Source organism: Brachyistius frenatus, unplaced genomic scaffold (assembly GCF_029030835.1).
Source record: "Brachyistius frenatus isolate BFR_SWC_R1_liver_20210118 unplaced genomic scaffold, ASM2903083v1 Contig_231, whole genome shotgun sequence".
Taxonomy (NCBI): domain Eukaryota; kingdom Metazoa; phylum Chordata; class Actinopteri; family Embiotocidae; genus Brachyistius; species Brachyistius frenatus.
In genome coordinates, this window is record NW_027210830.1 from 397099 (window position 1) to 413752 (window position 16654).

A 16654-nucleotide genomic window follows, 5' to 3' on the forward strand; every position below is an offset into this window, starting at 1 on the left:
GGAGAAAGTTGTCCACTTTGACTAAAATATTATTGCATTTAATTGCTGGAAGCAGCATTTTACTGTCTGAGATGGAGCTAGTTTAGAAACCAGGTTATATCCGTTATCAAAACTCAACCTGCCGCCATTTTTTTTAAAGTACTAATACGATTAAAATAGTAGTATCTTATAGTTACTGACACGATTGGCTGATGAATGCATGGATAACCAGGTGTACAGGTGTTTCTAATAAAGTGCTCTGTGAGTGCACATGATCAGTTAAAGAAAGTTGCACCCCTTTAAAAGAAATATAAAAACACGTTTGTGGTTCGAACAGATTTATTAGAATCCAGACGACAGTGAGGAAGATACTCAAAACAATAAATAAATATAAAGTTGTCTTTTCTGGACGTTTGACTGATTTAACTCGATTAATAAACATGAAAAACTGAGACAGACGACATGAAACACATCAAGAAGAAGAAGAAGGCCAAAAATTAAACCTCGGGTCACAGTGATGCTTCATTATTGTACAACGATTAAAAGACAACGCACAGTTAGCGGAGTTAAAATTGAAGAAAACATAACACCATTTCTATGAGACATCTTAAAGAGATTTTACTTTTATTTGTTGACGACTCTTAACAAGAATTTCTGACTTATAAATCAAAGGCAAATCAAAAAAAAAAAAAAATTTTTTTTTTCTAAACAAACCATTTCAACCAGTAAAGATGACTACAAACGCCACAAGTTTAAATGTGTGAAAGACGTCATAAATGCCAGTGGAGAAGGTTTGTTTTCGCTCTGATTTACAGACGTAAAAACTCGACATCACAGATGCCACCTAACAGGTTTCTAAACAACCTGCGACTAAAAGCTTTGACTTCAGTTGACTGTACAATGAACAGAAAATAAAACTTTCCTTACAAAGTGCTAAAAGTTTACCTTTTTTTAAAAAGTTATTGTCAGACAGCAGAATTCGAGGTCAGTTCACTTTCATTTACAATTAAAATGCTGATTTAGATGCATTTAAAAATAACTTGAAGCCAACGCAGGCGCCTGCTGTTAATTTAAACTTTTTTTTAAATGGCAGGACTCTTATTTTGGAAAATATGTCATGATCGTTTCACTTCCCCTTTCAGCATTTTGTTGGATGTCGGTGAACTGATCGTCATCCAGGTTTCTGCGTCTTCGTCCGCCTCATGTGTTGCAGCTCTCGTTGTAAGAGGGAGGAGCTTCTGGAACAAGACAAAACACCATTAAACAAGCTGGTTCGCACTAAAAACACTTTGTTACGTACACAGACTGTTGATAAAAGAGTTTGTAGCTTCCGGGTCTAAAAAATGGTTCCGATGTGTCTTCAGCTGCAATACCAGCGAGTGCCACTAGAGGTCGGCTCCAAAAAGCCTCCGGCTCCATAGACTCCCATTCAACTTCTCTCATCAAATCCAAAGTGAATAAAATGTGTCCATCAGTTATCTCGGTGTTGTTAGCTAAAGTCACTCCTTCTTCTTAGTTTTCTGGAGGTCCATCTGAAAATAATCCCTCATTCATTAGAAAAGAAGATTCAAGAAGACCTGTTTTTGGGGGCGTGTCTGTTTGATTGACAGGCCTGTGGTGCAGTCAGGTTACAGCTATCGGTGGGCGGGACGTAGTATCGTCAGGTGTCCAATCAGATCGAAGCTTGATAACGAACATTCACGAACTAACGGGTGACGTCATCGGTCAGTTTGTGAAAATCTAAATGATGTTTTTTTGCCATATTTATTTCAAAATATAGAAAATTCGACCAACCTTGTGGATAAGCGGAGGTGATGTAGTCCGGCGGCAGGATGAGCGGCGTTGGCATGGAGTTGGCGGCGTTCAGAGGAGGGTAAGGCGCCGTGGCCGGCGGCGGCCCGGCGGGCGGAGCGTTGGGTCCGTTGTGCTGCTGGTTCTGGGAGAAGAAAAGACCCGGAGCGTAGCTGAAGGCGTTCGGCGACACCAGCTGAGATTGGCGCTTGTTGGGGAAGCCGTCGCTCATCGGGGTCCCGCCCTCGGCACCCAAGTAGTCGGCGGGGGGGGCGCTGGGGGAGTTATGGGAGGACGCTCTGGCGCGAGGGGCGGGTTTAGGGGCGGGGCGAGGGGGCATCGAGGGCGTGGAGGGGCCGGCGGCGGTGGCGACGGCGCTATCTGTTGGAGCGTCCTCGCTGGGAGGAGGAGACGCTTTTTTGGGAGGATGCAGTTTTTTGTCCAAGGAAACATTCCCGATGTGGATCGGTAACGTCGTCATGACATCAGGAGACTTCAGACTGACCTGATTCATCGCAGAGAAAAGACAACATGCGTCACTTTTACTGCAGGAACACAGAACTTATATCCACAACTGAACCTTTTATGAAGGAAAAACTGCTTCTACAGTTTTGTTTGGATTCATTGCTCAGATTTACATGAAATTTGGTACAAAGGTGGAGAACGGGCCGAGGAAGAGCCCATTCAACTTTGGAGCAGATCCGAATCAGAGGGCAGATCCACGAAACATTATTCACTTTCATTTCTAGAGATTTTATTCCTCTAATTTGAGCGCAGGAGATGAATCAGTTGCTGCACTTTAAATGAGGAAAACCAAATAAGAAGCGAAGCCGGCGTTGAGTTTGTGCTGCTGCAACCTCGACAACATTCAAAACGGTGAGAAGAAGATTTTCTTACTTTGATGAAGTATTCGATCTTTATGAGCTCACAGCCAGCGAGCGAGGACTGAGGCAGCGGCGGGACGATGATCTGCTCCTTCCACTCCACCTCCTTGCCGGCCTTCACCGCGCCTCCTTCCACCTCCGCGATCGTCCTCACGTCGTGGGTCGGCCTCTTCGTCTCGTACGTCACCCTCTGAAAACACCGAGACTCGTTAAGCTGTGGCTTCAACACGGTTTCTGATCCGTTACAGACAGGAAATCAGTTTTTAGCTTCCGGGCAAATCGGAGGGGTCGAGTGACTCCAACTTACCATGTTATCATCAAATGTGTAATTTTGGGTTAAAAAAAAAAAATAAAATGAACACTGGAAATTAGACAATAAAACCAGTTAAAAACCAAAATGCAGCAACTGCACTCTGGATAATTTAACTTTTTCCTGTTTTTTGGGACAAAGAAATGAATTTGATGCTCCTAAAACAGTAATTGAGCTTTTCTATATAAAATAACTAATAGAGTGGCAGTAGATGCAGGAACTGTAGCTTCAGGCTATTTAGTGGGATTTACTTCATCTTAAGAGGTTAAGTTACCTCGTTTGATTAAAGAATAATTTATTAAACAAGCTTAGTTGTTGAATGTAGAAAAGAGCTGAAGAAAGAAAAGTGTTTGTCCTTTTAATTGTCATCAACAGCATGAAAAACACTTCAAATTAAAACCTACATAATTTATACAGAGTTTCTGTTCCACAGTTCAATCTGTAGTGTAAATATCTGTTTTTGTACTTAATCTTTCCTAATTTAAAAAGTCGTCACCTGCATGAGGCTGGCCGCCATGTTGCCCGTGGTCTTCCCGGACTGGTTGTGGATGCTGACCGTCACCTGGATGATCTGACCCGGCGTGTAGCCCTTCATGTCGGCGGCGGCCTTCAGCACCACCGTGCCCGTCTTCACCAGCATGTAGGTGAACTGCTGCGTCACGGCGGTCGAACACGCTCCCTACGTTGGACGAAGGCGAAGAGAGACCACGACGACATGCAGGTTAGAAAAGGATCTCGAACCAGTTTGGATCGACACATTAAAAAGACACACAACTTGATTTGTCTCCATTTTTGGAGACCGATTCAAATCTTTTTCATGAATCACCCTCTCGAGTGCCTCAGAGTTTTTTAAGTTTTCAACCACAACGATCCGCATGTTTGTTAAAGGAACAATTCAACATTGAGCAATTTGCTCTACGACAGAAAAAAATTAATCTCTTTAGCGGTCAAAAAACACACCGACGTTGTTTCTTGTCAATTAAATCCAACTTTTTTTCGAGACAGTGCACGAACATTAAATGAGCAAAAAAAAAAAATCTGTTTTTGATCCCTGAATTGTTCCAACCAGATGTTGTACTAGTGTTCCAGATGTTGTCCTAGTGTTCCAGATGTTGTCCTAGTGTTCCAGATGTTGTACTAACTCTCACTATTCTCGGTGCATCGGTGCGTTCACGCTGTCCAGTACACAAACATTGCAGTGAAGTACCAGGATGACGCACTCTAAAGTGCGAAACGCTAAACGCTCGCCATCTTGGCTCAATAGAGGAAAGGGGGCGGGGCCACTGACGTGAAGGATTTTCAAAATAAAAGCATCTGAGGAAGCCACTCAAAAGTTGTTTCTTCACTAACTGCTGCTGGGGAAAAAAAAAAATAAAAAAATCTACCGAGTGTGTTAAACAGAGGAAACAAAAACACGTTCATTTCTGAGTTAAAACAATTAAAGCTGCAGATATTTTTGCCGGGTCACATGATGAGGTCATTTCCTGTCAGTGCAGACACAGCTCCCGTCAAAACGCCGGCTCTACAAAAGTAAGAGTCCCGACATGGACGAGCACTATTTGTTAGTGGCACTAAAGGGGAGTACGTCAAATATAAAATGTCTCACCCAGATATCCGGCACTTCGTTGAGGTTCAGAAGGCTCAACAGGAAGAAAGCTTTCTCCGTGTTGTAGTCCTTGGCGAACCGCGGCGTCTCGATGAACGCCCTCACTCGGTACACGATCTTACCATAGTTGCCTTCGAAAGACGTCGGAGCGGTGGCTGCAGGGGGAAGAAGTCGCATAAAGTTTTATCACTCAATAGTAAATACGGGGCGGAGATTTATAAAGATTAACGGTGAGTCATTTTTCTCGGTGGATTATTTGCGATTGCGCAACAATCAAATTTTTTTTTTTAAATTGACAAATGAGTTCATTCTCATATAAACATGAAAAACAAGACTCCTGATGCACCTGCTGGCTGTCTAGGGGGGAACACACACACACACACACACACACACACACACACACACACACACACACACACACACACACACACACACACACACACACACACACACTTCAGATTGCAGAGACCGGTCGGGCTGGTTTTTGAGTTTCTGTGTTCCTTGTAAAAAAAATAAAAGGCCTCACCTGGAAAAAATGACTTCCAGCAGATAAGTGGTTCAACAAAAGGCTCAACTCAACTCAACAGAAGGCCGACTGTGTTCTTATGGTGAACCATCACAACAAACAACCGCAGTGACAATGTGGTCGAGGTATAATTTACTCCCTGAAAATGCAGAAGAAACGTTTACCGAAACTTGATCTCCTCGTCCGAGACAATAAAACGCGTTTTATCAAACCAACATCTGAACATAATGACAGTTTAGAGTAAGTAGGTGGAACATCAGTCCGTCTCATCTGTTTAATCTGTATTACACCAGCTGTTGTTTCTTTAACCTCGTTAGTATTGGGATTTTATAACAAAGTTACCAACTAAATAAAACTTGTAATCTAAATGTTTTTATATTGCGTAACCTCTCCTGAGGTTATTTTAAAATGTATTTTATGACGTGCAGGTTGGAGCACAATTTGTGACATCACAACTTTCAGAGTTGATATCAGCGACTTTTAATAAGAGTGAAATTCAGGCTTTTGAATTCCAACACAAACTTTTTTTAAGCACTTTTAATTAGTTGAAATTATTATTTGCATATCTGATATTCGCTGAGAGGAAAAGAAAACTGACAATTTCTTTTTGCGTAAAAGTCACGAGACTGTTTCTTATCCAACATTTAAACTCCTGAACGTGTGAGTGAGACGACCGAGTGACCGCGACCTTTAAAAGTTCCTCTAAAATTGTCAATAAACTGGAAATCAGTGCTAAAGAGGATAAAGAGAGCAACGAGGACGTTCACACACACACACACACACACACACACACACACACACACACACACACACACACACACACACACACACACACACACACACACACACACACACACACAGAGGAAGGAATGTGCGTCCGTCCCGTCGCTCGTCGCCCGGCTCCTACCTGGGATGAGAAACTTGAAGGGGAACGTGTGCTCCGCCGGTTTCAGGGTTCCTGAACGGGACACAGATAAAGTCCGTCAGTGGAAACGGGAACAATCGCGCTGCTGTTCCAGCAGCAGGAAACACAGACGCCTTCAGGGCTGCATCTTTCCCTTGTTCACGTCACTGGTGTCATTTTCCGTCTGAATATTTGAAGTGCACGTTTAGTTGTTTTTTTCTCATCCTCTGCATCGTGACGTTTTAACCCTCTCCAGATAAATGTCGTACCTTTGTCGGCCACGGACACGGTGCTGTTGAAGTACTGCTCCTCCACCGTCCACGCCGTGTCGTTCACTTTGCTGGTGACGCCGCAGAAACCGTTGCAGCTCACTTTAATGGCTGCGGAGGAGGAAACACACAAACAGGGTTGTTTCAGAGACACAAAGAAGCAAAGTTAATCAGTCATTAATGGCGTTTCCTCCTCTGGGGTGTGTTGCACTGAACCGCAGATAAAAGACAGAGGAGAGAAGAGTCGCACCGCAGAGGAGGGAGTTCAAAAAAAAAAGTGAATTAAAATAGTGAAGACTTTAGTGCGAGTTACAAACTGGTTCTATAATCCTGTAGTGTAATCATGACTCAGCAGTTTAGTGTTTTAGAAGATGACCAGAATCCCTGTGATCTACTATTATTTTTTAATTTGTTGTTTCTTCTTTCCGAATTGTTACTTTAGTTCCTTTTTTGTCTTCACCTGTGAGAGCAGATATGAAACAGGAAGTACAAAACCGCCATGGATGGATTGGCTGCAGCATGAGCCCGGTTTTATATCCTTTATTTTGTTTCCATTTTGGAAAATAAAAGACACCGAATTAGCAGGTAAGAGTCTCTTATTTACTATGTATGATCGAAGGTACTGAAAACTATCACTGAATTAGTTTAAAACTGAATAAATCTTAAAAAAACAGATGTTTCTCAGGCAACTTCTGCAGCCCTCCGATTCATTATCTTCACATTACAGGGTTTCCCCTCAGTTTTAGGAGATAATAAATCAAATTCACAAAGAAACATAAAAAAATTACTTTGGGAAAATAGGATTATCTTCAGCCTGCTCCGACTCGTGTTTTGGGGCTGAAGATAAAAAAAAACTAAACGCTGCTTAGCTGAAGTATAAGAGCTTTATAAACAGGATTTAATGACTTATCGGGTTGATTATTCCTCAAATGTAATAACTGTCACTGCTTTATTTATGTGATGTATAACAAATGTAACATTTCTGTCGTGTTAAATATTTATATTATATATATATATATATATTTAATGACCAGGAAACCTTTTTCAGTCTTAAAACACTTGCAAAGATCGATTTTCCTCTTTTGTATAATTGTATTTTTTGAAGGGCTTCCAGCTGCTCCAAAACAGACTTTGAGAAAAATCACGCATGCTAAAAAAAAAATATTCCTTTGTACAATTAGAATATAAGACTGAGCAGAACTGTACGGTGTAAACAAATATATAATTAAAAATATAACAATACAAGGTTCCATTTTGTAAAGTGTTTATAATGGCGACAGCTCGTGGAAAGACGTTTCTTATTATTTTCTTAAGACATCTGAGACGCCGGATTTTCTTTTGTTTTTGTTTCTAACAAAGTCAATATTTGCCCTTTAATAAGCGTCGTACGTCAGCGGCCGACTTCATCATCCTGTCGGTAGACGTGAACCCGACGGTCGGACCGGCTCCACCGGAGGAGGAATGTAAACAGACCGGAGAACCATTCGAGACACTCCCAGAACCCAGAGAGACGCAAAGACAGGAAACAGAGCAGCTGCTTGGAGATCTCAAACTGCACCAACTGCTGTTTTAAAGTCTGTAAGAGGCTCCAACACGTCAAGCTGCAGTTGGTCCACGCTGGGACTTCAGAGACAATAAAGGAAAAGACAATATGGAAAACTTCCTGCATCCAAATATGTTCCCCTATCAGTCGCTTCCCATCTCGTCCACACTTCGGCCTTTGAATATCAGAACAACACGTAGACGAGTTGAACTCACTTTACAGTTTCAAGCTCCTTTTTTCATGTTTGTCCACTTTTAGTTTCAGTTTGCTAAATTGGCCGTTTTCTCTCGGACGTCATTCAGATCTGCTGAGTGTCAGAATAACACCAGAACACGGTTTAAAAATGAAAAATGCTCCACTGTGACCAACCGAAAAGTGTTTTCTGCATTTCTATCTTTGTGTCTGCGTTAGAGATGTAGGCACATGAATCCTCACTGAGCTTGTGTTAGCCGAGCGGGATAACTTCCAGGTTTAATCCTCGAAGGAGGAGAAAATATTGAACTTTTGAAAGAAAAGTGTCACTCAAAACAATTATTCAGCTGTAACTTACATCAGCGGTCAGTGTTTTTGGGGGAGACAACAGTTCGGCACTGCAGGTTGAAAAACGGTCAGAAAGTGGTTTAAAACTGACGGTGGGTTTTAAATCTTCAAAAAACGATATTCACGTTAGTCATTTTCAAATCTAAACATTCAAGTTGAGTTCAAAAAGAAAATAGAGTTTCTCAAATCTGATTGGTGAAATCTGATGAGCAGCTGACTTTCTAAAATAAAAATAAAACCTTTAAAAAACACCTCAAAGTTTTTGAATTTCAGCATCGAACCGCATCAATTCAGAGAGACGGATTTCAAAATGGAACATTTCACTGCTTGTTATTTAAATTTCCAAACTGAGATTCAAATTTGTTTTTTTGCAGCTTTTTCAGTTGAGAAGCTGGAAGCAGAAATGTGACGTTTTTGTTTTTTTTATCTTTTGAATTGTCTTTTTAAATTGTGACTCAAATGTTAACTTCCTTTTTTATGTTGTTTGCTTTTTGAGACTTAATAACATTCATTTACTTACTTATCTGTGTTTGACAAACACCACAGATGGTTAACTCCTGTTGAATTGTGGCCTGTTTATTTTCTGCTGAGTAACTAATCCATAAAAAACCTGCTTCTTCATGACCTTTAATTTATGGCTGCAAATAAATTACTCGATCAACAAAAATTCTTCGACTTTAAATAAATTCGACTTTAATAGCAGTTTGTTTTCCAAAGAAAAAGGCGTCAAACGTCAAGCGGAGCAACGTTACAGCATGTCAGCATTTCTTTTTAGGAATCCAGGGTTTATACTGAAGATATTTCCAGGCTGGTAACACAGTAACGTCTCCGCCTTGATATTTATCACATTTTGGACCAATAAAATCTATTAAAAAAAGTGTGAATATTTTTGCCTCACACAACATAACTATAACAGAATAAATGTAAAGTGTACAGACATGAATTTAAGGTTATTTGTTTGGCCTGGACCTCCATAAACCCAGTTACGGCTTTTATTATGGTAACAAACCAACCAAATGTCCCATTAGGCCTCTTGAACATCTCACTGGATTTAATTTAAATGATTGTTATCCTGTAGTGCTGAAATGACCATAAACATCCCCATCTTGGAAACCGCAGACCGACACATCAACCTTAAAGTGAGGTTTTTCTTCCCTATCAGATTTTCAAAGTAAAATCCCAGTTTATTGATCCTGACCTGGCGCCTTGTGTCAGGTTGGTTCACTTCCTTGTTTGGGCCACCGGGGCACCAACCCCCCCTCCCCCCCCTCAGGTGAGCCTCCTTACCTTTGCACGGCAGCGCCTGGCCCACTTTGACCGTCACGGTTCCGGTGATCGACTCTCCCGGACTGTAAACCACTTTGTTGCTGTCGAACGCGATGTCGAACTTCTGGAGCTTCCCCATGTTGGTCGGCCCGACGAGCCGAAGACGAAGGAGAAGATCACCTGCGAGCACCGACCACTGCACGCACCTTTTCTTTTTTTAAACCTGCCCTCTGTCCCCACCCCGTTCCGTGACGTCAAAGACAGGTCAGGTGATCACATCGTTAAACACTGATCTTCTTGGTCTGGAATGGAAGATTATGTAATGGGGTAAAAATAAATATTAATATTAAAATTGATTGTAAAAATTTTTTATCAAATATATTTGAAGACGAAAAATCATAATTTTGAGTTCATCATAAACATCTCCATTAAAATATTTCACTCACAAATGTAAAAATGTCAAATAATCTTCCCCCAAACTTCACCGGGTGAATTTAAAGATTATGTTAAAGACTCTCAAACCGATTAATATTAAGAGAAGAAACAAAACTCATTATTATTTATGTATTCAAATCCATCTATGTCCATCTCGATTTATTTCAATTTTTTTTTTTTGAAATCGGTTTTAAAATGAATGTAAACAACATGTCACGTGCAAACAAGGTGTTATGTACAAATATATTAAACTCAACAATGTTTACAGGTTACAGGTTATTTATGGGTTAAAAAAAAACACACTTTGTTACGTTTAGAGGACCTTTGTTGTCAAGTCTCATCAATAAAGAAAAAGTCCACAGCGACGTTGAGACTCATAGTTTTTATTTACATTAACCTGAAACTAGTTTCAATCTCTGATCTTTACCAAAGTACTCTATCTGCAGAAACCTCCGGGTCTGGATGTGAAGGTTCCTGATGGTTTACGGGGAAGCTCAAACCGAACCGTCATCATTGTAGTTTTGCGTCACAAGACAAACTGTCTGCTGTGGAAAAATACGCTCGATACGCCCACCATCCACCCCGACATCCTCCGGACGCAGTTCAGAAATGTGGAGCTCGAGTCGTTCAAAAAAACATCGTTTTTGAACGTAGTTATCATCAATTAAAGCCTGCGTTTCCAGCATATTATTCTTTATTAATATATAAATGTCAATTTCACACGTTCGCATGACGGCTGCCTCGCGTCTATTTGAAGCCTCCTCAGAAATGAATGCAACAGGATGCAATATAAACATGACCAGTTGGGGGCAGTAATGGAGATGTGACCGGAGTCGGGGATTAAATCTGAGATTGTTACGTCCGCACACACACCGGAAAATAGATTGTGTTTATTGTTTACATCGAGCGAACTATGACGCCCTAAATGTGTCCTCGTTTCTCTGGTTGCGCCCTCTAGTGGAGTCCTCCGGTAACACGCAGAGTTAAAGAGGCAAATGTGAGCGACGATGTTTACGATGCAAACGATGCAAACGCGTGGTTCAAAAGCAAACAAACCTCCGGCCTAAAACTAGCAAACCGCTAGTAGAGAAATCTGGGTGCTTTTGTCACTAAGATGTAATAAATAAAAGATGCGTATGTGTTTATGTATATATAACTTGTTAAATTCAGTCCGTAACGACCAACCGAGAATAAAGTTTGTGTCGTTTTTTTAAGAGAGAAGTTTAAGGACCATCAGCAACACTCATGGCAGATTCCCAGTCATTTCTGAATCGCTTCTGTTCGGAGGATCTTTGTTCCAGATCCTCAGAGACCGGAAAGCATCTCGAAAATTCTGCGAGCCGAAACAGTACAAGAGCGGATTCAAGCAGCTGATCACTCCCGCCAAAATCCAGGAGGCGTAGTACGCCCCCTCCGTCCGCACCAGAGCGCAGCACCGGCGGGGGTAATACTTCTTCAGCACGACCGCGACGGTTCGCACCACGTTCATAGGCAGGAAGCACAAAGCGAATATCAGCAGACACACGCCGACCATCCTCTGAGACTTCACCTTCACCTTCAGACCTTTGGGCGTGCTGACGTTGAGGCGGGTCAAGGTGCTCGCCAGGCGGCCGTAGCAAACCGCCGACAGCAGGAAGGGAAGCAGGAAGCCGAAGACGAAGAGGACGAAGTTGATGACGAAGTAGGTGTCGGTCAGTTGCTTCTGGTGGATGGTGAGGCACTGTCTGTTCCCGCCGTGTCCCGTGCTGGGAGGAAGCATGAAGCCGTAGACGAGCGACTGCGCCAGCAGCAGCGACCACACGGCGGCGCACAGCTTCTGCACGAAGTCCTTCCGCTTCATGCGGGAGTGGCGGTTGAAGCGCACCACGGCGACGTAGCGGTGGACGCTGATGAGCGTGAGGAAGACGCTGCTGCCGTAGAAGTGCGAGCTCAGCAGGCCGATCTTCACCTGGCACAGGAAGCGGCCGAAGGGCCAGTCGTTGCCCATGGCGAAGTACGCCGCCATCATGGGGGTGACGGGCGCGGCGATGGCGTCGCTGACGGCCAGGTGGAACTGCAGCGTGGTGCCGCAGGTCCAGCTGGAGAACCGGCAGCAGAACACCCAGAGGCTGAAGGCGTTGAGGAGGAAGCCGGCGAAGAAGACGAGGCACAGGAGGACGGTGATGGACACGTGCTGGTTCTCGTCGACGCAGGAGCAGGAGACGGAGACGTTGGTGCTGTTGCCGGGCGACGGAGACGCCGCGGCGGGCTTCATCCTCTCCATCAGCTTCTTACACCTGCGGGACGAAAACCAGGATGTGCTTCAGCATAAATGTCACAAAAGCACTGATGTGCACTTAAATTAAAACTGTGTTTACTAAATGGAAGTGATGGAAGGGTGACAAATAAACTCAAAAGTTCAGGTTTTAGTTACGAATAAATTTGCAAATATGTTTAAAAAACAAGTTTTCATTTTGTCGTTATGGATTAATGATGAGAAAACTATAATTCTATACATTTAATATAACATTTACAAAACAATAAAGTGTGCAAAGAAGTCTAAATACTTTCTGAAGCAGTTGTATATTTACGTATGTAACACACGTTTATAGTGTTGTTATTTTGTCCACCCAGCATGTGTGTGTGTGTGTGTGTGTGTGTGTGTGTGTGTGTGTGTGTGTGTGTGTGTGTGTGTGTGTGTGTGTGTGTGTGTGTGTGTGTGTGTGTGTTTAATTTACTTCCAGATTATCACCAGTCACCTCGTGCAGAATAATCACTTCCTGTTTCTTCAATACTGTGAAGGAACTGAGAAGCTAATCAACATTTAGAATTTAGACTTTATTTAATCCCATAATGGAGAAATTGATCTCACGTCTGTAAATACATTCACACGAGTCTCCGTCCCAAAACGCGTCCTCAGAGTTTTAACGACTGAACGGTTAAACCGGTTCAACACTTCAATAAGTCAGAATCAACTTTATGATTTATTTTAAACACTCAGCTGTTTGTTTTTTACATCGCAAACATCCAGTGAAGCTTCAGAGCTCCTTGTTCTATGAATATGAATAAATTTGTGTTTTTAAAATGTTTGACTGCCTTTTATCTCTTTGATTTTATCCAATCTTTTTTTGTTGCATATTTCCTTCATCCAGTTTGTTCCTGTGAGACTCAGAGAATCAGATCTCATCACTGGGTTTTTTCCGCATCGTTGCATTTCAAATCTTTCCTCGTTATATTTCGGATTCGTTGGTTCCTGACGTCCTCAGCAGGGGGTCCCGTCGCTGCTCTGGAAGTCACTTCATCTGAATATCTCAGCAATCTTTGAAATCACTTCTTAAAACATGAACTTACTCTCGTAGAATTTAGAAACCTCTTTTTTGTTTTTTAAATGAGATCTTACCGTCGGGGAAGTCGTGGTCGGTGCTTTGAGTCCGGTGACTGTTTCTGTTTGTGCTGCTGCCACATGGAGCTGCCGGGCTCGGAGGTTTTTGGGAGTAGCCCAGACACACTTCTGCAGACTGCAGTTTCTTTTTCCTGTTTTATTAATGAAGTGCCACTAAACACGTTTTTATCAGCTGCTGAATCTGCTTGTTGGTTTAATAATCGTCTCAGCCTCCCGTCTAACATCTGAGCACCTCATGAGGTTATTAAAAGACATTTTATAGGCATTAAAAAAAAAAATATTTTTTAAATTTCATAGGAAAAAAAAGAAATCGGGTTAAAAATACCTTTTTTCTGCACATTTTTGTATTAATAATTTCCCAAAAGACAAACTTCATCAGGCCACATGTCAGATCTGCATGTAGACTGTTTGTAATAAGCATATTCTCTAAAAGAAACATATTTCTTAATAACTTTTTTTTTATTTTTAGAGGCCCATGACCATTTATTTCTATATCGTCCCCCTACAAACAAAGGATGTTTTTTTGTATTGCATTCATTTACTTTGAGCACGGATGCTGGATAGCGACGGAGTTCCTCTTGAAAAGAATCAAATGTTTGAGAGGAGCCGAACCCCCCGAGAGGAGGGAGGGGAAGGTGCGTGTCATCGAGGGAAAAGCAGTTCCTCTTATGAAATCTGTTCATCATGAAAGAACTCGTCACATAAACCAACCTGGAGGGTGACTTAAAAAAAAAGTCTCGGTGTGATACACGTGTCTAATGAATTTCCTGCATGTAGGTAAATGTAGCCGCCGGGGCATCTCTTTAGGGGGCGCTGGTGAGCCTTTTGGCCACGCCCACTCACAACTCCACTAAAATACGAATTTTTTTCGCCAGGAAAGACGCGTGTACCAACTTTCATGAGTTTTGGAGAATGATAAAGCCTCTAAAAGTGCAGTAGTTTACGGAGAATAATAATTGCTTGAATAACAACAGGCCTTTCGCACCATCGCTGCTCGGGCCCTAAAAATATACACAAACTATCAGTCTGGTTTTCTTGTATTTTAAGTGCCGAATTTTTTTAAATGTAGAAACAACCATCAAAACGTTGAAGCCACTGAACTAAACTCCACTTTGTGATGCTTCTGTTATATTTCTGCTCAGTATTAGTTATTTCGTCTAGACACACTTTCCTGTAAACTCTCCGTTTTCACAGAAAAGTCTCTTCCCGTTCTGTTGAGGAACCGAGAACCTTACGAGGTGTTGGTGCAGCGTATTTAGAAAAACAAACACTTCAGGTTTCAATAAGCTGAGGTGAAGAATTTATTGATTTCCCCCCAAAAAAGTGTTTGGACACTTAAAAATGAAGAAATTTTGCAACATCAGAAATGTCAAGAAATAGTTTCCAAACAAAATATTCCACAGAAAGAAAAAGTGCTCGGACATCCAGTTTGTGACTTCGTGTTCAAAGTTTCAGTTTGATGTTGTTTTTCTTTTCAAGACTGCGAACATCTGAAACTGGAGTCAGTTTCTGTGGTGAAAGTTTCTTCTACGTTTGAGTCACCAGATTTTCACTTTGTGGCGATGCGGTAAATGTGATGTTTCACCGTAATACAGGAAATTGATGTTTAAGGTTAAAGGATGCTTGAAACTGCATGAAAAGTGGCACATGCATCTGGCGTGGTGAGACCGTGCAGGTCGGGGGTCCAGCGCCCGTTCTGGACCCGCCGGCTCCCCGACGTGCGACGGCCCGCATCCACCGCTTGCAGTTTTAATTCCGCGTTATTAGTATTCTCCGTAAACAACTGCATTTTTGGAGGTTTTATCATATTCAAAAACTCATGAAAGTTGGTACACGCGTCTCTCCCGGCGAATCATTTTGTATTTCAGTGGAGTCGTGAGTGGGCGTGGCCTAATGTTTGGGAAATCAAACAAACTTTTATAACTTTGTAATGAAACGTCCAAGATCTCGCAGGGTTTTTATTTTCCACTCTGTGCAAACACGAGTGTCTCTTAATAGTTTCAGACTAACGCAGTTGTTCTTTTCACATCCAGCGCCAAAAACATACTTTAAATGGCAAATGGAACTTGTGTTCGAAACATGTTGGTCTTAAAAGGAGCTGCGGTGGCGAGCGTTGACGTCTTTTCACATATTAGTACAAGACACCGTGTCTGTGTCATGTTCCCCCTCCGCCCCCCCGAGAAAAGGTGTGAAAGATAAAACCACCCAAAAAAGAAAAAAGTGTTTTGGTGTGAAAAAAAAAAAAAAAAAAAAAAAATTTTAGGGTTCGGAAAATATTTCTGTTAAAGAAATCCTCATCACTTTGTTCCGCTCACGACCTTTGACCTACTCTGGACTTTTGTCACTTTTGTACTTGGTCACATGACCTCCGTCCTTCTTCGACCCCGATCATACGTGCGTGTACTTTTCACGCCCAGTCGATGCAAAACGTGACACTGACACGCTGCCCTCTAGTGGACTCGTATATGTATTATACGAGTATACATGCTTGATTTATATGTATTTACACATATTTTATGTCTCACACTTCACTGTAACTTTAATCCTTTTATACTAGTTTAGCTTTTTTTTTGTCGTTTTTAGGTGTTTTGAAATTTCTTTTTTATGCTTGATGTTTTGATGCTTTCTTAATGTATTTATTTAAATTCCTTTGATTTGCCCTCGTTATTAACATGTTTTACAATTAAACCTGCCCTCTTTTGATACCAGGCGGTAATAACGCAGCGTTTTTCTGATATTTCAAAATCACATTTCCACACAGGAACATACAAGAGATTCTTATCATGAACATAACGTCCACATGCGAGATGTGTTTCCTCTGCAGAGAAAAATTATCTTTACTTCTTTCTAAACCCACCGAGGTGCTATTCCCCCGACTCTTAAAAAGAGAGGAAACTCTGGTTTATTTCATCCTAAAACACACTTATGATTCATTTAAAGACTAAAACGACCCCTTTGAACCACAAATGTTACTTTGTGGTCAGATTATCTGCCGTCATAAAAACTCGTAAAAGTGAATTTGGACACAAACTAAATGCAGTTGCAAAGTTTTCTTTCTAGTTGAAAACGTCTGCAGCGGCTGCTCCTGCGCAGCGAGTAGTTTTTAAAAAGTTGTCTTACCGGAGACGCTTCGTCTGCTGAAGTCTGTAAAAACCCTCAAAACGGTTTCTCTTTCACAGAGGTGCGACTGCCAGCGGGGGAGTTGCCCAACAGCGTCTA

At 41.8% G+C, this 16654-nt stretch overlaps 2 protein-coding genes across 3 annotated transcripts; both read right to left on the bottom strand.

Moving 5' to 3' along the window:
- Positions 1–300: 300 nt before the first annotated feature.
- arrdc1a (arrestin domain containing 1a) lies at positions 301–9823 on the bottom strand. Of its 2 annotated transcripts, none has more exons than XM_069720085.1 (8): positions 9640–9823; positions 6270–6380; positions 6004–6054; positions 4571–4725; positions 3461–3643; positions 2668–2844; positions 1774–2275; positions 301–1214 (listed from the first exon to the last, which is right to left on the bottom strand). In XM_069720085.1, the coding sequence occupies exons 1-8, from the start codon at positions 9755–9757 to the stop codon at positions 1180–1182; spliced, it is 1332 nt and encodes a 443-aa protein (XP_069576186.1). In that variant the 5' UTR covers positions 9758–9823; the 3' UTR covers positions 301–1179. The 2 variants fall into 2 exon arrangements, with proteins under 2 accessions (XP_069576186.1, XP_069576185.1); XM_069720084.1 differs by having other exon boundaries at positions 301–1217.
- A 471-nt stretch (positions 9824–10294) lies between these two features.
- On the bottom strand, positions 10295–16643 carry LOC138633696 (P2Y purinoceptor 2). The gene is made up of 2 exons (XM_069720078.1): positions 16556–16643; positions 10295–12329 (listed from the first exon to the last, which is right to left on the bottom strand). The coding sequence occupies exon 2, from the start codon at positions 12314–12316 to the stop codon at positions 11297–11299; it is 1020 nt and encodes a 339-aa protein (XP_069576179.1). The 5' UTR covers positions 12317–12329; positions 16556–16643; the 3' UTR covers positions 10295–11296.
- Between the last annotated feature and the right edge of the window lie 11 nt (positions 16644–16654).

Bases quoted from the DNA above. Each gene is read 5' to 3' on its own strand.
- arrdc1a (XM_069720084.1), bottom strand. From the start codon at position 9,757: ATGGGGAAGCTCCAGAAGTTCGACATCGCGTTCGACAGCAACAAAGTG. The intron at 6,055-6,269 runs GTACGACATTTA...TGTCCCGTTCAG, and splicing joins CGTGTCCGTGGCCGACAAAG to GAACCCTGAAACCGGCGGAG. The intron at 2,845-3,460 runs GTGACGACTTTT...CGGTGTTTTCAG, and splicing joins TGGCGGCCAGCCTCATGCAG to AGGGTGACGTACGAGACGAA.
- LOC138633696 (XM_069720078.1), bottom strand. From the start codon at position 12,316: ATGGAGAGGATGAAGCCCGCCGCGGCGTCTCCGTCGCCCGGCAACAGC.